Genomic DNA, 20,855 nt, shown 5'->3' with positions numbered 1-20,855 from the left:
CTCCATTATTGGATTGTAAATTGCTGCCAATCCTCAGGTTTAACACTTTTTCTAGCAACCTTATAAGCCACTTCCTTTGATCTAATGCAATCTTTAACTTCTTTTGTAACCCAGTTGATTCACCTTTCCTGTTAGGCTTTTGTGTCTTAGAGAAATGTGTATTTGTTGTAGACTATGTAGTACTTAGTTAAATAATAGCCATTGCCTGTCTACTGTCAAATCTTTTAGTGTATTTTCCCAATCCATCATAGCCAACTTACCCCTCACACCTGCATAATTTCCTTTTAGATTGAAGAGCCTACTTTCAGAATAAACTTACCATTTTCAAACTTAAAGTAAAATTCTATCATATTATGGTCACTATTTCCTAAAGGCTCCCTTACCACAAGGTTATTAATTAGCGTTCCCTCATTATATAATACTGAATCTAAAATAGCCCGTTTAGTTGGTTCTCGACATACTGCTCCAGAAACCCATCTCATGCACACACCAGGAATTCGTCTTCCACAGCGTTAGTGATAATTAGATTTAACCAATCTATATATAAATGTAAGTTGCCCCTTATTACTGTATTACCCATATTACATGAAGCTCTAATTTTTTTGATTTATACTGTGCCCAACATGGCCAGCACAGTTTGGTGGCTTTTAAACAACTCCTACCAAATGTTTGATGAAAGCAAAATACTGCGGATGCTGGAAATCTGGAATAAAAACAAAAATCACTGGAAAAACTCAGCAGGTCTGGCAACATGTGGAGAGAGAAACAGTTAATGTTTCGAGTCCTTCTGACTCCTCTTAAGAGCTCTTCAGGGTGTTTCCTCTTGTGGGAGAATCTAGAATTAGGAGACGAAGTTTAAAAGGGGTCTCCCCCATTTAAGACAGAGATGAGGTAAACTTTTCTCTCAGTCAGGAATCTTTGGAACTCTCTTCCCTGGAGAGGAGTGGAGGCAGGGTCTCTGAATATTTTGTAAGGCAGAGGTAGATAGGTTCTTGATTAACAAGGGAGTCAAAGGTTATTGGGGGGGGTAGGTGGAAATGTGGAGTTGAGGCCACAATTAGATCAACCAGATCTTATTGAATGGCAAAGGCCAATGGGCTACTCCTAATTCATATGTTTGTATTGGCCAGCGCAAACGAGGAGAACTCCATTACTCTTCCTCAAAATAGTGCCACAGGATCTTTTACATCCAGAGAGGATCGATGGGACCTTCAATTAGCATGCCACCCATGATTTTTAAACCCATATTTTTTTTTAAACATGTCTCTAAAACAACTAAAAAAAAGTGGTCACCAGGTAAACAATGTCTGAGACTGAGGCAAATACATAAAAACGTTAGAGTTATGAGTTATAACCAAGTACAAAACAAATTTACACTTGTGACAGTCAGAAACGAACTCAATTATATATGGGTTATGTTTTATTCTATTTACAGACATTAGCTATAAATATAATACATCATTTCTTGAAAAGACATTTGTGTTCATTTTAAGTCTGTCGATATATTAAATAACACATTAAATTTGCAAAGTTCCATCATAATGTAGCTAGCTGGGTCCAACTCAGATAACACCCTGTGGTTGTGAAATAAACTTGTAACTGAATTAAACCAAACCAAAAGACAAATCAAACAGGTATGCTTCATTATTCAGCCTTTTCTTTTAAACCTGAGATATATTGAGGAAACAAATCAGTGTGTAAAAAAAGGGCATAGGTAAAGCAACGTTTAGTTTTACATCTCAGAGGTTGAACGTAAAAGATTTCCTTTCGAACAGTTAGCAATGAGGAGCTAGCTCATGCAATCAATGCACTTTTCCCACAAACTACACAGTTAGTGATCACGGTCTTTTGATTTAGTAACCAGGAAATGGAGGCTGAAGAAAGAAAAAGCCAAAATTATGACTGACATCCTTTCAGATGACTGCAGATACTCAAACAATGTGCTGGAAAAGATAACAGTTTTAAACTGCATTACTAACAGCTGGCCCAACCTGCACATCTATATTCAAATGTTTGCATTAAAAAAGGTATAATTATAAGCAGAGATGAATGATAAATATATTCAAAAATCATCTTACATATGCACATCCAAGTTCAGGGTGCCTTTTATTTTGAAGGACAAAATAATTTTAGGTCTGGTTTAAGTTCTCATTTCCTCCCCCCCCCAACCTGTCCCCACCTCCATTTGTTCTGTACAAGTGTGTGATATTAGTTCTGTATTTGTTGTGGGTACAGGGTACAAATGCAGGAAATTTCAACAATAGCTACAAAAAGAAAGCAATCGGTATTTTTGATTCCTTCTGAGTTTCAGAGTGTGTGCCGTGCTGCCGGTTCCTCAGATACTGTTGATAATTATCAGGGCCGGTGTGGAGTTCTGCTGGCTGGTTTCACACTGCACGTTCTGGTCGGCAAGTTTGGCGAAGACTCTGGGCGTCCCAAGATTATAGACACCAGCATGAACAAAACAAGCCCTCAGTGGAACTGTGTAAACCTCCTGCCCCTTCAGTTGAATTTTGTACTGAGTCTGTCCAAGCCAGGTGAATGAACCATGGACCTCCAACATCTCTGGGCTGGGAAAAAAAGCAAACATTCACAGATCAGCCACAATCTTACCGAACGGTGGAAGAGGCTCTCGACGCTAAGTGACTACCCCGGTTGGTAAACTCATTAAAACAAAGAGAAAACAGCATTGGAAAAACAATGAGGGGAGGGGACGTAAGTAGGACTAAGGCAAATAATATGCCGCATGTAATACAAAATGGAAGGCATAAAAGGGACCTGCACAGGTTCCCACAGCAACATCTTTTATCTGGAGTCAGCGAGTGGAGTTAAAGAAGTTATTCAATGTGAGAACAAGTTTTAGCCGGGAGGAGGAAGATGATGGTAGATAGGGGACTGGTTGGGCCTCTGTTCATAGAAGAAATGGAGAGCTCTCCCCCATCCAGCTGCAGATGGAGGTATGGAAAGATTGAATGGTGAAAGAGAGATGGTTAGGGTCAGGAATCTGATGAAAGGACATTGACTTGAAATGTTAACTCTCGTTACTCTCTCAACACTGACCTGTTAAGCATTTTGCTTTTGGACAATAAGTGCTCTTGTATCTTTTGGAGCAACTTAATTTCAATTTTAAACATACGTTTAGATAACAGACATTATGTCCAAAGTCTAACGGTTCTATTTTGTGTAAAGTACATTGTTTCCCAGTGCAAAATAAATTCTCAGTGTTGGATGATTTTTATCCACCTATTAAGCCTGAAAAGAAAGTAAGTTAATTAGTGCCGGAAGGACTAGGTGGTTTGGAAACAAGCCAACATGGTATCCATTTTTAATAAGGTAACGTGCAGGCCCATTCACCATGCAAGGATTGCTCGTGTGATAAACCTACAAACAACCAATATTAATTCAGAGAGGAAGATCCTGTCTGACCAAAGATGCTTGGAGTTTTCCTGAGGAAGCTAAATCCCAAATGGGCTTCCCTGCCATGGGAACGTTTTTGAAAAATATCCAATCATAGAGACTATTTAAGCTTCAGGGAATTCAGTTTAAAAATAGCGGGGGGGGGGGGGGGGGGTGTTGGTGGTAAAGAAATTAGCCCAGAAGGTACAAAGAGAAAAACAGATTTCTATTTCTAATGCAGCTTTTACAACCTTAGCATGTTTCATAGCCAATAAACCCTTCAAGTATTGTCACAGTTGGTGGGTACTTGTTAGAGAAATTATGTGGAATGCCTCAAGAGGTTGCTCCGGGGAACTGATGCTGGGAACTTATTGTTTACACTAATAACCTGGATTTGGAAGCTCAAAGCATATTTTCAGACAGGACCATCTGATGCAGACTGAATCAGAAGAGGCAGCTTGTGAACAACAAGGGAAGTTATGGCAAAATATCTAGTAATGGCTGATGGAATGGATGCAGACAAGTGCTGCCTCAGAATAAATGGACATCAGTACTGCACAATAATGTAGAATTAGATGATGCTGAGAGAGAGATCGATCCAGGTATGCAACATTATCATGGAATTGACAACATGCAGTATATGTACTGACATTGATGATGGAATGTGTACACACTCCTGATGAAATGCTAATATTGATAAATTGTTCATACTGTTCCACTGTAAATTATACAACTGTCAAATTAACACTCCGTGACCCCGCACCAAATCCTGTCATTTTATCTCTCCTTTCATCCTATCACAGACCTTCTCTTGTGTTCTTTCTCTCATTCTGCCCCCTTTCACTTGCACAAAACCTACTACATTTCTAGAACAAAAACAAAAATAGCCGGAAAAACTCAACAGGTCTGACAGCATCTGCGAAGAGGAATATAGTTAATGTTTCGAGTCTGTATGACTCTTATCAGAACTAAGGAAAAATAAAAATTAGGTGAAATATAAGCTGGTTGAGGTGGGTGGGACAGGTAGAGCTGGATAGAGGGCCAGAGATAGGTGGAGGCAAAGAAGAGATTGCCAAAGATGTCATAGACAAAAGGACAAAGGGGTGATATTAGCTAAGGAATGTACTAATGGTGACATTAAGGGTAGAAAGCAGGACGAACAATTGACAGATAGCCCTAGTGGAGGTGGGATTAGGGGGAGGGATTGAAATAAGCTAAAAGGTGGAGATAAAATAATGGATGGAAATAATTTTTAAAGTAATAGAAATAGGTGGGAAAAGAAAAATATATTTAAAAAATATCTTTAAAAAATTATAAATTATTTGAAAAAGGGGGATCGGAAAGGGGGTGAGGATGAAGGAAAGAGTTCATGATCTGAAGTTGTTTAACTCAATGTTAAGTCCGGAAGGCTGAAAGTGCCTAGTTGGAAGATGAGGTGCTGTTCCTCCAGTCTGCGTTGAGCTTCACTGGAACATTGCACCAGGCCAAGGACAGACATGTGGGCATGAGAGCAGGGTGGAGTGTTGAAATGGCAAGCGACAGGGAGGTCTGGGTCATGCTTGCGGACAGACCGAAGGTATTCCGCAAAGTGGTCACCCAGTCTGCGTTTGGTCTCTCCAATATTGAGACCACCGCATTGGGAGCGGTGAATGCAGTAGACTAAATTGAGGGAAGTGCAAGGGAAGTGCTGCATTTCTAACTTCTTACTTCTCATGAAAGGTCATCGTCCAGAAACATTAACTCACCACAGATGCCGCCTGACCTGCGAGTATTTCCAGTATTTTGTTTTTATCATGGAGGAGGGTAGATTCAGAGTACTACTTCCAACTGAGACAAGAGTAGACACAAGGATGGAGGCTCAAAAAATTAAAGGGCAAATTTAGGAAGCTCTTCACATTTAGCATGAGTCTTAGGGCCACAGAAGGTAAACTCTAGAATAACTTAATAGCTGAAAGCTGTTGGAGGCTTGTTTATAATAGATTGCTGCCCAAAACTGTAACTGATGCAGTATAGGAGAGCACATGTAGAACTTCTGGTATACTTAATTACCAAACTCAGTGCTTCAGTGAATTTGTTGCTTTGTCTAATTGTTTAAAATTTGAGGGTGGCTATCGAAGGGGTGGATGGAAAGACCTGCAAGATCCTGATTAACGGAGCTCAGCTTGAACAGATTGACATCTTCCATTATCTTGGGTCATGCATCACAGAAGATGCAGGTTCTACCAAAGAATTTCAAGGCTAGACTTAGCAAGGGTCATGACATTGTGAGCTCACTTAAGAGTGTAGAGTAGCCACAGCATCTCGATTACCATGAAAATTGATCTTCCGAAAGCCCTTGTGTGGCTGGCGATGATGGAAGGCTGCGAAGGTTGGACCAACAAGAGGAGTGACGAGACTCGAATAAGAGCATTTGAAATGAAAGGACTCAGGCGGAGATTACACGTTACGGACGGTCAAACGGACAAACGAGTGGGTGCTCGAGAAATCTTGTGTTAAGGGGAACTTGTTTGAGGCAGTGATATCAAGGAAACTCATATTTTGGACACGTGATGTGAACAGAAGGGGTGTATTTGGAAAAAGAAGTAATGCAAGGAATAACACCTGGAAGACGTACACAAGACCGACTCAAGATGGTGTGGATGGATAATATCATGATGGAGATTGGCGTCTCTATGGGACAGGTGGCGAGGACAGCGAAGACTAGGCCAGTGAAGAAAGGCTGTTCATTGTGCAGCCAACCCTCTGAACAAGGACAGATGAAAGACAATTCCAGGTTATTACTTGTTTAAAAAAAAATATATAAAACTAAATTCAGGTACTCAAATTGCTGTGGTGGAATTCAAATTCACATTCTTGGGATTACTGGTTGAGTAAAATAACCACCGAAAGTAATGCAAACATGAAGCATATATCAAAATGGAACTTATTCTTGGTTAAGTTCTCAACAGCAGTTTGAAAATGATATGTAAGTTTTAGAATCTACCTTACCTTGTGGCCTTGTGCCGCAGATCAATGATAATATCCACTTCAATTTGACAGCAATTGAAAAGAACAAGAGTAACGGGTACTAAACACAAACTGCGGAACAGAGAAAAAAAGTCTCATTTAAAAGTTGTTAAACAGGTCCCGAAGTGTGTTTAAAAATCTATATAGAGCATAAACATGCAACTTTTAACTCAACACGCAGCTTATTTATAAAGGATTCTGATTGTTTCTAAACAGACCTGTTCTTGGCAGAAAGGCCACAAAAACTAGTCAAAATATTTGTTTCCATTCTCTGAATGCAAGAATTACAGAATTGTGCATTAGTCACTCAATTCACTAATCACATGCAATCAATTATATTATAAAAACATTCCTCAAGATACATCAAGGTCTAAATTAAGAATAGCTCCATTTTTTTTTAAAACCTCCATTAACTTGCTTTTTCTAATTCTTTTGCTGCAATTTGCCTTCCTGGGTTTAGTTTATAATTTATATTTTAGAAACTGCAAATTGCTCCTTCTTTATCCAGCTTATCACTAGATAATAAACTGGGTTATTCGGAAGTTAAAATCGCATTTTTAGTGGCTAAAGAGCAAATGCCAACTATGTTCTTTCCAAGACTTTTCTCATAACCGAGTATAATAGAACTGATTATTGTGAAAAAAGTTCAGAGACTCCATCCACATGAGGAATTAAAAAGATTAATAATTCCACCTGAAGTCTCAAACAAAAATGTCCTTCAAATTTTCTTAAAAGTTACACAAAATCAACAGTCTGTATTTGTGTAGCCACCTTTATTGTAGAAAAACTTGAAAGTGCTTCACAGAATCATAATCAGACAAAATTCAATACCGAGTCAAAAGAGCAGGAAGGATGATTTAAAAACTTAGTCAGAGAGGTACATTAAAAGAGGGGTCTTGAAGGAGGAATAAAACGGAGACACAAGAAATTTTAGAGAAGAAATTCTAGGCTGCGTATCCAAGATGTCTGATGGCTCAGCTGCCAACATTGGGAGTGAGCGAAGAGACTGAGAAATGCAGGACAGTATTTAGAACCATAGAAAAGTTACAGCCATTTGGCCCATCTTGTCCATGCCAGCCCGAGGACACCCAGGTGCCCTTCCTAATCCCAATTTCCTGCACCCGGCCCATAGCCCTGCACCTTGCAGCACTTTAGGTGCAGATCCAGGTACTTTTTAAAAAGAAATTAGAGTTTCTGCCTCTACCACCAACTTGGGCAGCGAATTCCAAACACCCACTAACCCTCTGGGTAAAAAAGTTCTTCCTCATGTCCCCCCTACACCTTCTGCCACTTATCTTGAATCTATGTCCCCTGGTTCTAGAATCCTCCATCAAGGGAAACAATTTTATCCTGTCCACTCTATCTATTTCCCTCATAATTTTGTACACCTCAATCAAGTCACCTCTCAGCCTTCTTTGTTCTAAGGAAAATAACCCCAACCTATCCAATCTCTCCTCGTAGCTACACTTTTCTAACCCTGGCAACATTCTTGTAAACCACTACAATTTGGAGTAACATTCTCAACCACTACAATGCAGAGATAGGGAGGAGCAAGGGCATGAAGAGATTTAAACATAATTGGAGGTGTTAGGGCAGGCCAATGTAAGGCAATGAGCACAAGAATAAGAGCAGCACGTTTCTGAATAAAAGTGCTCTGGTCATCCCAGTGTTTAACTGGAGGAAATTGTGGGACACTTCATGTTGAAGTGATCTGACAGTATTGAGGGACAGGAGGGGTTAAAAGAGCTGAAGGGGAGGTCGAGCTGTGTATAGGAAACAGCTTTCATTATATTAAAGGCACTATATAAATGCAAGGTCCCAAGGCGCTTCACAGAGCATTATAAAACAAAGTATGACTCCGCGCCATAAGGAGATTGCTGAAAAAAAAAGTTTTTCTTTCCATCTTGCACTATCAGGACACTAGTAAGAATACCCACAACAATTTATACTGTGTGTGAAGAGAGTGCTGAGTGGTTGGCAAGTGACATTGCCATGGAGAATGTACTATGTATTAGTTTGATGGTGACTGACAGTTAACTGCCAAACATTGTTTGAAATTTAAACCAGGCAACTCGACCCTGAATGCTCAAGGCATTGCCCTGAGGAATGAGTCAGTGAATGGCTGCCACTTAATCTTATCAGCAACCTTGTAAATAGGGCACATGCCATTTGCTCACCATGCAACTAGGGATGGGCAATAAATGCTGGCCCAGCCAGCGAGGCCCATACCCCGTGAATGAATTTTAAAAAAGCTTGATGCTGAAATAGGGCGCAAAGGCATCCTGCAGGATAATGGCTACCCTAATCAGATCATTTCATGCTGTATATCGCGCAAACTAATGAACGGGCCTAAAGCCGTCACTTTCAGCCCTGAAAAGTGCCCAGGCTACCTCAGATTACCCTGGAAGGGCAAGGTATCTGAAAACTTTGGGCAACAGGTGAAGCTAGCTGTTTCACACTGTTACTATGCAGTAGCAACACGAGTGGTATTCACCACTAACAGGATCCTGTCGCCAAGCCAAAAAGATGTTCTGCCTATCCCACAAATGAGTAATATGCTATATGAATTTCAGTGCCAGTGCGATGCTAGGTATGTAGGCCATACACCCCAAACACTAGCAGATCATATCACCGTTCGCAATGGGCAGGGTACAGACCGTACCCAGCCAGCCCGTGCTTCAAAACTCAAAATACAATGTCCAACATTAGATGTGATTCTGCGACTGGACAACATTTGCTAAATAATCCTCAACGTGCCAAGAATTACATTGACAACAAGTTTAAGATTGTCAGTTGGGCTCACAATGTGGCACTTTTACAAGTACTGGAAGCTACATACATTAACACACAGGCCCTGCTCTTTGCAGACAAGGAATATGTACATACATTGCGTCTGTTTCAGCTAAACAAAATAAGTGACAGTCATTCTCTGACTCATCCCACAGGGCAGTGCCTTGACCAATCAGGGTCAAGCTGCTTGGTTTAAATTTCAGAAAAATGCTTGGCAGTTAACTGTCAGTCACTGTCAATGGTGCATTTGCCATTTCAATGCCACTTGCCAACCAATCAGTATGCTCTTCACATACAGTATAAAATTGTTTTGTTCCCCTTATATTGCTATTCTTGCAAGTGTCCTGATGAGTGCAAGATGAAAAGCTTATACATGTCTCTTTTTTTCAGCAATATTCAAGTTCTGTTCTACCAAACAACAACAGGAGATATTAGATCGGATGAGGCAAGTTTTAAGGAACATCTTACTGGAGGAAAGTAATGTAGAGGGATGGAGAAACTTAGGAGACCTCGAGACCTAGGAAACTGAAGGCACGACTGCCAACAATGGAGCAATTAAAATTAGGGATGCACAAGAAGTCAGAATCAGAGGACCGCAGATATCTCAGAGGGTTGGGGAGCTGGAGGAACTTGCCCTCATCTTTCTTAGTAAGGTCACCAAGAGCCAGCCCGAAAATGAAGAGGTGACCAAGGATATATCCGGGCAGTGGGGTGAGGGGTGGGGGGGGGTGGGGGGGAGCTCCAGAGTAACAGTAGCAGAGGGGAGAGGAGGAGGTAGGCAAAGAACCCATTGCTGGAAAGAATCTAGCTGTGTATGAATAGGCAAGAGTGGAAGCAAGAACACTGGAGGAGGATGGTGAAAGTTCACTATGTCAAGAGGTTCAACAGTCAAGAAGGACGAGGATGATAGTCACAGTTACACAGGATATCAATGGTGATGGTGATTAAAGATATTTCAGTTCTGTGGCAGTAGTGGAAACCTAAATGGAGGGAATCAAACTGGGAAGATGGACGTGGATTTGGCAAGGACAGAGAGGAGTATAACAAGATCTTTGGAGGCAGGGATGGAGTGTTAAGTGATATTTTGAAAGGGAAGGGAACACTACCCAAGGGGATGGAGCCATCTGAATTGTCAGCTTTCATGGGAGCCAGGAAGAGAAGTTGTGTGGTCAGCAGTTTAAAAATAGGGTGAGTTTCATGGACAAGATGGGATCAGTGAGATCATGACAAAACAGGGGAGAGATGTGGGCAGGTGAGAGCCTGTGAGAAGGTGTGCTTGGTGGGTAAATGGAGGGAGTTGGGAGAAGCAGCTGAACAGCTGGTAAAAATCTTAGTGACAAAGTGTAGGCCCTTGAGTCTTGAATGTGTTCATGGTGTGGACAGGAGAGACAGCTTTAAACAGATGGCTGGTATGGAAAGAAAGCCAGAAGTGAACTTTCCTCTCCTGGATGAGCCTGGCATAATGGGTGGTTTTGGCAGATGGAGAAAAAAAAAAACAAGATGGTGCTTGAAAATAGAAAAGCATTATTCTAGAGACCAGCAAACTCATATCTCCATGCTGTGGTATGGGGGAATGCTGTGAGAGGGGCAGCATTCCCTCAATCTTATACTCCCAATCTGCTGTGTCACCAAGCATAGCACAATAGCTAATTCTCTTTTCCAGCCACAACAACTGCCAAATGTAATATTAAAAAATAATTAACAAACCTCTTTTGATGAAATGGATGGTCGTAGTATTCAGGGTAATGAAAGCTAATCTTAATAAGATGGGAAAGCTGCTCCATACTCGGTCTTGCAGGCAGCATTGGCTGTTCAGGTCGTATAAATTTCAACAGAACCATTTCCTGCGCTTCCTGGAAGGTGCGAGATAGAGAAAATAAAACAACTTTTATTTCTTACCAAAATTGAACATGAGTAACCATTACTCAAGGGTTGGAAAATTTCTGCAAGTCACATAACTACTTTAGAATAGGTGGGTGCTAGAAACAGTTACAGAATCATAGAATAGTTATAGCACAGGATCACACACACAGGCACTGCATTCCAGATTATAACCACTCACTGTGTAAAAATGTTCATGTCATCAATTACCTCAAATCCGCTGGTTTCTGATCCATCCGCCAATGGGAAAATTTCTCCCTACCTACTCCGTCCAGACCCTTCATGATTTTGAACACCTTTAGCAAATTTCCCCTCAACCCTCTCCTCCAAGGGCAACAGCCTGAGCTTCTCCAATCTATCCATGCAACAGAAATTCCATTTTTGTAAAACTTTCCTGCACCCTATCTAATGCTCTCCTGAAGCAAGGTGCCAAGTGGGCATAATACTCCAGTTGAGGCTGAAGCAGTGTTTTATACAAGTTCATCCTAATGTCCTTGCTTTTGTACTGTATGTCCCCATTGATAAAAACCAGGATGCTCCCATTGATAAAACCAAGGTGCCATATGCTTTACTAATCACTTTCTCAACCTGTCCTGTCAGCTTCATAGGTTTGTGCACACATAACACCAGGTTCCTCTGCTCCTGCACCCTTTTAGAATTATACACTTCATGTTATATTGCCTCTCTGTGTTCTTCCTTTTTTTTTATTCATTCATGGGATGTGGGCTTCGCTGGCTGGGCCAGCATTTATTGCCCATCCCTAGTTGCCCTTGAGGTGGTGGTGGTGAGCTGCCTTCTTGAACCGCTGTAGTCCATGCAGTGCAGGTACACTCATTGCGTTGTTAGGAAGGGAGTTCCAGGATTTTGACCCAGTGACGTGAAGGAATGGCGATATATTTCTAAGTCAGGATGGTGAGTGACTTGCACTTCCAGGTGGTGGTGTTCCCATCTATCTGCTGCCCTTGTCCTTCTAGAAGGTAATGATTGTGGGTTTGAAAGATGCTGTTGAAGGAGCCTTGGTGAATTCTTGCAGTGCATCTTGTAGATGGTACACACTGCTGCTACTGTGCATCAGTGTGGAGTGAGTGAATGTTTGTGGATCTGGAGCCAATCAAGCAGCTGCTTTGTCCTGGATGGTGTCAAGCTTGGAGTGTTGAGAGAGCTGCTCTCATCCAGGCAAGTGGAGAGTATTGCATCACAATCCTGACTTGTGCCTTGTAGATGATGGACAGGATTTTGGGAGTCAGGAGGTGAGTTACTCATCGCAGGATTCCTAACCTTTGGCCTGCTCTTGTAGCCACAATATTTATATGGCTAGTCCAGTTCAGTTTCTGGTCAATGGTAATCCTCAGGATGTTGATAGTGGGAGATTCAGTGACGGTAATGCCACTGAACGTCACGGGGGGGATGGTTAGATACTCTTTTGTTGGAAATGGTCATTGCCTGACACTTGTGTGGCGTGAATGTTACTTGCCACTTGTCAGCTGGATATTGTCCAGCTCTTGCTGCATTTGGACATGGATTGTTTCAGTATCTCAGGAGTCGCGAACGGTGCTAACATTGTGCAATCAGCAGCAAACATCTCCACTTCTGACCTTATGATGGAAGGAAGATCATTGATGAAGCAGCTGAAGACGGTTGGGCCGAGGACACTACCCTAAGGAACTTCTGCAGTGATGGCCTGGAGCTGAGATGACTGACTTCCAACAACCACAACCTTTGTGGTAGGTATGGCTCCAACCAGTGGAGAGTTTTCCCGATTCCCATTGGCTCCAGTTTTGCTAGGGCTCCTTGATGCCAAGGGCAGTCACTCTCGTCTCACCTCAGGAGTTCAGCTCTTTTGTCCATATTTTAACCAAGGCTGTAATGAGGCCAGGGCTTGAGTGGCCCTGGCAGAACCCAAACTGGCGTCAGTAAACAGGTTATTGCTAAGTGCCGCTTGATAGCGCTGTTAATGGCCCCTTCCATTACATTACTGATGCATGAGAGTAGACTGATGGGGTGAAAATTGGCTGGGTTGGGTTTGTCCTTGTGTGTGTGTACTGGATACAACCTGGCAATTTTCCACACAGCTGGGGAGATGCCAGTGTTGTAGTTGCACTGGAACAGCTTGGCTAGGGATGCAGCAAGTTCTGGAACACAAGTCTTCAGTACTATTGCCGGAATATTGCTAGAGCCCACAGACTTTGCACTATGCAGTGCCTTCAACCATTTCTTGATATCACCGAGTGAATCAAATTGGGTGAATGCTGGCAGCTGCAATGCTGGGGACCTCCGGAGGAAGCCGAGATGGATCCTCCATTCAGCACTTCTGGCTGAAGATTGCAGTAAATGCTTCAGCTTTATCTTTTGCACCTATGTGCTGGGCTCCCCATCACGGAGGATGGGGATATTTGTGGAGCCTCCTCCTCCAATGAGTTGTTAAATTGTCCACCACCATTCAGGACTGTGTGTGGCAGGATTGCAGAGCTTAGGTCCGAACCGTTGGTTGTGGGATCGCTTAGCTCTATCACTTGCTGCTGATAATTTTTGCGTTATAACTTCACCAGGTTGACACCTCATTTTTAGGTATGCCTGGTGCTGCTTCTGGCATGCCCTCCTGCACTCTTCATTGAACCAGACTGATCCCTTGGCTTGATAGTAATGGTAGAGTGGGGGATATGCCAAGCCATGAGTTTACAGATTGTGAATGAGTACAATTCTGCTGCTGCTGCTGGCCCAAAGCGCCTCATGGATGCCCAGTCTTGAGTTGCTACATTTGTTCAAAATCTATACAATTTATGTGGTAGTGCCACACAACACAATGGAGGGTATCCTCAATGTGAAGGTGAGACTTCGTCTCCACAGCGATGCAATGGTCACTCCTACCGATATGGTCATGAACAGATGCATCTGCAGCAGGCAGGTTGGTTAGGATGAGGTCAAGTATGTTTTTCCCTCATTGGATCCTTCACCACAGCTTCTAGACAGGGTCTGCAGCAGATGTTCCTTAGCACCCAGCCAGCTTGGTCAGCTACTGAGCCACTCTTGATGATGATCATTGAAGCCTCCCACCCAGAGTACATTCTGCACCCTTGCCACCCTCGGTGCTTCCTCCAACAGGGAAGAGCACCAATTCATCAGCTCAGGGAGGGTGGTATGTGGTAATCAGCAGGAGGTTTCCTTGCCCATGTTTGACCTGATGCCATGAGACTTCATGGGGTCCGGAGTCAATGTTGAGGTCTCCCAGGGAAACTTCCTCCCGATTGTATACCACTGTGCCCCCACCTCTGCTGGGTCTATCTTGCCGGTGGGATAGGACATACCCAGGGATGGTGAGGGTGGAGTCTAGGGCCATTATCTGTAAGGTATGATTCCGTGAGGATGACTATGTCAGCCTGTTGCTCGACTAGTCTGAGAGACAGCTCTCCCGATTTTGACACACGTCCCCAGGCGCTAGTAAGGACGGCTTTGCAGGGTCGACAGGACTGAGTTTGCCTTTGCTGTTTTGGATGCCTAGGTCGATGCCAGGTGGTCCATCCAGTTTCGCTCCTTTGAGACTTTGCAGCAATTTTGACACAACTGAGTGGCTTGCTAGGCAATTTCAGAGGGCATTTTAAAGTCAACCACATTGCTATGGGTCTGGAGTCACATGTGGATCAGACCAGGTAAGGGCAGCAGATTTCCTTCCCTAAAGGACATTAGTGAACCAGATGGGTTTGCACAACAATCCACTATGGTTTCATGGTCGTCATTAGACTTTTAATTCCAAACTTTTATTGAATTCAAATCCTACCATCTGCCATGGTGGGATTTGCACCTGGGTCTCCAGATCATTATCCTGGGTGTCTGGATTACCAGTCCAGCGACAATAATACTATGCCAATGTCTCCCCTACAAGAATGCATTACTTCTCTGCATTAAATTCCGTTGGCCACTTGTTCTGTGTATTATGCAGGGGACCACATATACACATTTGGTTGTGATGAAAATGTTGATTAAGATGATGGCACCAGAAATCAAGTTTTTGGGCACTGGAAGGGTACATGTAGATTGGAAACAGTAAATGGTGTTCATGTACAAAAAGAGGAACTAAACAGATAAAAAGTAAGTACAAACAACAACCTGCAGTCATAGCACCTTTTACTTAGTAAAATGTCCAAAGCCACTCTAAGAAGTTGATTGAATTAATCTATACAACAAGCACCTCGTCAGCAGTCCACATGGACTTAGCAGAGCAAGATCCTGTCTTGAGGAAGTGACAATCTAAGTGGATTCTGGAAGCCCTGTATGACGTTGTGTCCCAAGACTTGGAGAAGGATTTTGTTAAGCTATTTACCTTTATGTGAGAAACTTTGCAAACCTCTAAGCTTCAGAGCTTAAAGGTAAATGCTTTAAATAAGCAACTGACTGGAAGAGAGAAAACAAAAGCACTTCAGAGAAGATCTATCAGAGCACCAAGGATGGGTGTGTGTGAGGGAAATACATTGTACGATACCCCAGCAATCACTATTGGACCATCATCATTTCTAATTTAGATCCCTGACAAGAGTTCATAATTTTAATATAATCAAATTTACAGATGATATCTTACTAGCAAAGGAGAGTGGAAGCATTAGCTCAGAAATTGAGTAGCTAATTGAGTTGAATGAATTAAGTGGTACAACAATGGGAAATTAAAAATGAAAACTGACAGATCTAAAGCACTGTAGATAGGAAGAAAACTAGATAAGACATTAGCTCCACAACAATGAAGCAGATAAACACTAAGCACGTTGAACCAATTCAGAGCAGCAATTAACACATTCAACACAATGCTGAATTATATTAAGTCTGCAGCTCTGTAAGAGACCATTCGATCTAACAGGCACAGGTCAGTGTTTAAGTTCCATATCTACCTCCTTCCATCCCTCTACATCTCACCCTATTAGCATAACCTTCTATACCCTCACCCTCACGTGCTTAAAACACAAGCCACAGGAAGTCGAGATAAAACCTTATGTTGCTCTAGTCAGGCCACTCAAGCACTATGTCCAGTTCTGGTCACCAAGACTCAATGAGACTTTTAACCCCATCGAGGTAGCGAAGTGCTATGACACCGATCCCTAAAGTTCTGAGTTATCAGGAAAGACTGGAGAAACGTGGTTTGCTCAGCTTAGAAAGGAGCCGAGGGGTGATTTTATTTATGTACATCACAGATATGTGAATGGTAAAATAATCTTGGAATATTACTTTAAATTGAGAGAATATTACAAGAGGAGGCAGATTCAAACGAGTAAAAGGTAACTTCGGGCCTGATACCAGGAGATTCTTCTTCAGACAGAGGACAGTCAATATATGGAAGAGACTTCTACATACAGCAGTGGAGCTGAAATTACCTGAAATTATTTTTAAAAAAACAAGGGCCCCACAATGTGGGAACTTAAAGATATTCCTGGACGGATAAATTATGATGGCCCGAACGACTTTTATCATTCTTAATTATATCTGGAGTCCACAGCTTCAGGAAAATACCAGCACAGGTCATATTTGGATTTTACGAAGAACTATTTCAAAAGCTAACAGGAAGACTACAAGGCGAAGAAAACCATTAATGGAATGGCATCAAGTCAATTTAGAATACAAGAAGTCACAAGCACAATGGCAGTGGGCAGAGTTAGAAATGCATTACCTGTACTTGAGGTAATGAACAGGCTTCTTTACCAATTGATTCCAGAGCAACATGAAGCTGGCCTTCTAAAATAAGCTGTTTATTGTCCTCGACAACATATGCCTGTCACAAAAGAGAAATTCAATTCATAGCATCAATATTTCATTCCAAGTTTAGCTTTTGTGCAGTGCTTTTCCGTACTACATCCTGATCACAATTAGTGCACCTATATTAAAGAACAAAATGTGGACCAGGAACATCCATTAAGCCTGTTCCTCCCTTACACCATATATAATTTGTCCAAACATGGTTGGTCAATATATCAGTTAATCTTAAGTGCAAATTCTAAAACCTTACTCCATCAGCATTAAAGATAATGAAGCAAACCCCAGAATATTAACAAGAATAAATGTACACAGCAGGTTTATCCACTTTTACAGAGATTAAAAGAACAGGTAAAACAACAAGTTACTGGTTGTGAATAAACAGGGAGGTGAGTTAGTATAATAGCCAGGAGTATTCCCATCTTTTTTGGAGCAGTTTTAGATTTGATCGCTCTTTCCTGACAGATGGTTAACTAATGATGGTAAGTTTCATTAATTGAATATAACTTTCACTTTATTACACAACATCAGGTTTCGGGCAAGAGCAAGCTGAGAGAATCTCGCTAGCTGGGTCCCCTGACCACAAACGATCAGTTGTCGTCTTTGTTAACCTATGTGGATTTGACAATTCACCCACCTAGACAGAATAGATTTATCCATAACATGCAGGGCAGGACATTTCCACAGCCCATGCTTCTGTTCACTTGACTACAGAAATTAGAGTGTACAGAACCTACTAAACAGACAAGATAGCCAGCCTCCACCTCTGATAATCTAAGGATGAAATACTTTTGGGTCTATTCTAACTTTGGGCCAAGCTCCCACCCTTAATCCTTTGTAAACATCAGCTCTTCCAAACTCTGCTGTCCACATCTTACCTTGCGCTAGCTCCCATTCACTCACCACCCATCCTTATAACGTACATTGGATTCTGGTTTCCCAACGTATTGAAATTAGAATTCTTATCCTAGTGTTCAAATCTCTGATACACTTGCTCTGTAACCTTCTCCTCAGAATTATTGAATTGTTACGGTGCAGAAGGAGGTCATTTGGCTCATCATGTCTGCACCGGCTCTCTAAATGAGCATTATGAATTAGTGTCATTCTCCTGCCTTTTCCCCACGCCCTTGCACAATATTTCTATTCAAATAATCATCTAATGCCCTCTTGAATGCCTCAATTGAACCTGGCTCCACCACACTTCCAGGCAGTGCATTCCAGACCCAAACCACCAGCTGAGAGAAACTGGGTTTTCTCACACCACATTTGCTTCTTTTGTAAATCACTGTGCACCTGTGCCCTCTCGTTCTTGATCTTGTTACAAGCAGGAATAGTTTCTCCCCATCTACTCTATCCAGCCCCCTCATGATCTTAAGCACCTCTATTGAATTTCCTCTTGGCCTTCTCCTTGCCAAGAACAGCTGTCCCAGCCTCTCCAATCTATCTTCGTGACTCAAGTTTCTCATCCCTGGAACCATTCTTGTAAATTGCACTCTCTCCAATGCGTTCATATCCTTCTTATAGTATGGCGCCCAGAACTGTACACAATACTCCAGCTGAGGTCTAACAAGTGTCTTATATAAGCTCAGCACATCCTCCTTGTTCTTGTACTCTATGCCCCTATTAACATAGCCCAGGATACTGTATGCTTCATTAATTGCTCTCTCCATTTGTCCTACCACACATACACCCAGGTCCCTCTTTCCTGCACCCTGGTAAAACTTGTACCCCTTACTTTATATTGCCTATCTGTATCCTTCCTATCAAAATGCACCAACTCACACTTCCTCGCATTCTGCTTCAGCTGCCATCTATCAGCCCTCTTCACCATCTTATCTACGTCCTTTTGAAGTTCTATACTGCCCCCCTCACAGTTTACAATGGTTTGACGTTTCATATCATCTGCAAACTTTGAAATTGTCCCCTGCACACCAAGATCCAGATCATTAATATATATCAGGAAAAGCAAGGGTCCCAATAATGATATCTGGGAAACACCACTACAAACATTCCTCCAGCCTGAAAAATATCCATTGACCATTACTCTATTTCCTATTGCCCAGCCAATTTTGTATCCATATTGTTACTGCTTCCTTTGCTAAAATCCCACCCCAACTCTCACTCTGTTCTTCCTGACCTAGAGACCCCCCTTGCCTTTGTTCCACTGCTGGTGGTCATACCTTCAGTCATCCAAACCCCATGTTCTTAAATTCCCTCCCTGTAGCATCGCTCCACCTCTCTCTCCTCCTTTAAAATATAACTATGGTCAAGGGTTTTGGTCATTCCTCTTATGATTCATTCTTTTGATCAGGCTTCTAAAAAAATGCTTTGGGATTTTTTTTTTCAATGTCAAAGATGTCATACAAAAGAAAGTGATTGTTGAGAATTAATCTGCCCTGGTGATACAATCAGCCTGAGAAAATTTCCAATCAGATGATGAACTATCTATGAAGAGGCAGAGGGTAAGGAAAACTCAGGGTGACGCATTCTCAGATCAATAGGGAAGAAGGGTCTCAGATATCTTTGGCAGTACGGGACAATTTGGTAAGCCAATTTTAGTTAATACAGGACATGAATCAAAGTTGCACTGAGCATGGGCACAATGAGCTAAATGGCAACCTTCAATGTCATAAATTTTCTGATTTCTATGGTTCTATTTGTGGGGTTTGCCAAAATCCTCGAACTTGCTTCCTAACAGCATTGTCGGTGTACTTACACCACAAGGACTGCAGCGGTTCAAGAAGGTAGCTCACCATCACCTTCTCAAGGGCAATTAGGGATGGGCAATAAGTGACGCACACACCCCGTCAATGAACTAAAAGAAATAAAAAGACCAACAGCTCACAGGGGAGTTGTGAATCTTAAAGAGTTTCTTGCACATGAGAAGTTGTCAGAAACGTAAAAGCCATAAGCAACTCAATATTCAACTACAGTATATTATAAATTTTCTTAATATTTCAATGATGTGTTTAGTGGCAAGGTAAGCAAAAACATTCCTAAAATCACTACTTCAATTTAGAAAGTGGTCTAAAAGTACCATTCATGTTCTCTCCCAAGTAAAAAAAAATCCAATACATCATATAGTTTGTTTCAATCAGCATTACCTTTTAATATGTAACTATTCATCATAAATGCTCATTTATTATACAAACCTTCCATAGTACTATTATATTGAGATCCACTTCACTACATCTCTGTACTAATTTGGTGACATCACCAGTTTTTGGTTTCCCAGGTCCCATAGTTGTCTGTGGTATTGTCTTTCGAGATCGTGCAGCATAGCAGCTTTGAAAGAAAAAGTCCGCACATGGAGTGGTTGCACTGATTATCTGCAAAACAACAGCAGAACTAACTCTCAATGATACAAACTAACTACAAGATTGCATCCTGAATTTGCAAATTGCCATCTACCCAACAATTGCAATCTACAAGAAACAAAATGCCTCCAGGATGGAAAATATGGAACTATTTTTTTTTATAAACAACAGGCATTGAGGGAGATCCAAGTAAGAGTTTTTTTTAGAAAGAGTGGAAGATTAAAAATGGTAGAGTGTGTCACAAATAATGAAAGTGAAAGATAAGCAGGGACAAAGTTATGTGGGGAGAGAATATTTTGGTCCATACGTAGTGCCAAATTTATGCACAAAAATGGAAATAGTGAGAAGATTCAAAGGCAGCAATCTTAGAGCTGTCACCTGTTCTTATGTTTTGCTTTGAGTGCTGACTCTTGCTGTGCTATTAACACATTCTGCTACTTTACCTTTATGCCACGATCAGTACCGTTGTTCCTTAACGCTACCAGTAACACTCCCTTTGTCTTGTGCCCATGACATCTTTGTCTTGTGCCCATGACACCGTTGTCAAATCTCTCCTGAGCTCCCACATATCCCTGATCTTCTATTTTGCTCCACCCCCTCTTAAACAGCAAAAAATCCATCACATTTCTACCTCTCTTTAGCTCTGAAGACTCATATGGACTCAAAACGTTAACTCTGTGTCTCCCTCCACAGATGCTGCCAGGCCTGTTGTGTTTTCCCAGCATTTTCTGT

The 20,855-nt window shown here is 41.8% G+C and overlaps 1 protein-coding gene across 3 annotated transcripts in view; it reads right to left on the bottom strand.

Moving 5' to 3' along the window:
• Nucleotides 1-1,409: 1,409 nt before the first annotated feature.
• The window catches only part of trappc8 (trafficking protein particle complex subunit 8), a 151,347-nt gene continuing 131,901 nt past the window's right edge, over nucleotides 1,410-20,855 (bottom strand). For all 3 annotated transcript variants that reach the window (XM_041190147.1, XM_041190148.1, XM_041190149.1), the window contains 5 exons: nucleotides 19,959-20,135; nucleotides 16,724-16,825; nucleotides 10,900-11,045; nucleotides 6,385-6,474; nucleotides 1,410-2,570 (listed from right to left, as the gene is read on the bottom strand). In XM_041190147.1, coding sequence (XP_041046081.1) covers nucleotides 2,336-2,570; nucleotides 6,385-6,474; nucleotides 10,900-11,045; nucleotides 16,724-16,825; nucleotides 19,959-20,135 — 750 coding nt within the window. In that variant the 3' untranslated portion in view covers nucleotides 1,410-2,335. The remainder of the gene's footprint in view (nucleotides 2,571-6,384; nucleotides 6,475-10,899; nucleotides 11,046-16,723; nucleotides 16,826-19,958; nucleotides 20,136-20,855) is intronic.

Source organism: Carcharodon carcharias, chromosome 6 (genome assembly GCF_017639515.1).
Source record: "Carcharodon carcharias isolate sCarCar2 chromosome 6, sCarCar2.pri, whole genome shotgun sequence".
Taxonomy (NCBI): Eukaryota; Metazoa; Chordata; class Chondrichthyes; order Lamniformes; family Lamnidae; genus Carcharodon; species Carcharodon carcharias.
Note: the sequence above shows the minus strand (reverse complement) of the source record. Positions and strands in the feature narration are given on the sequence as shown.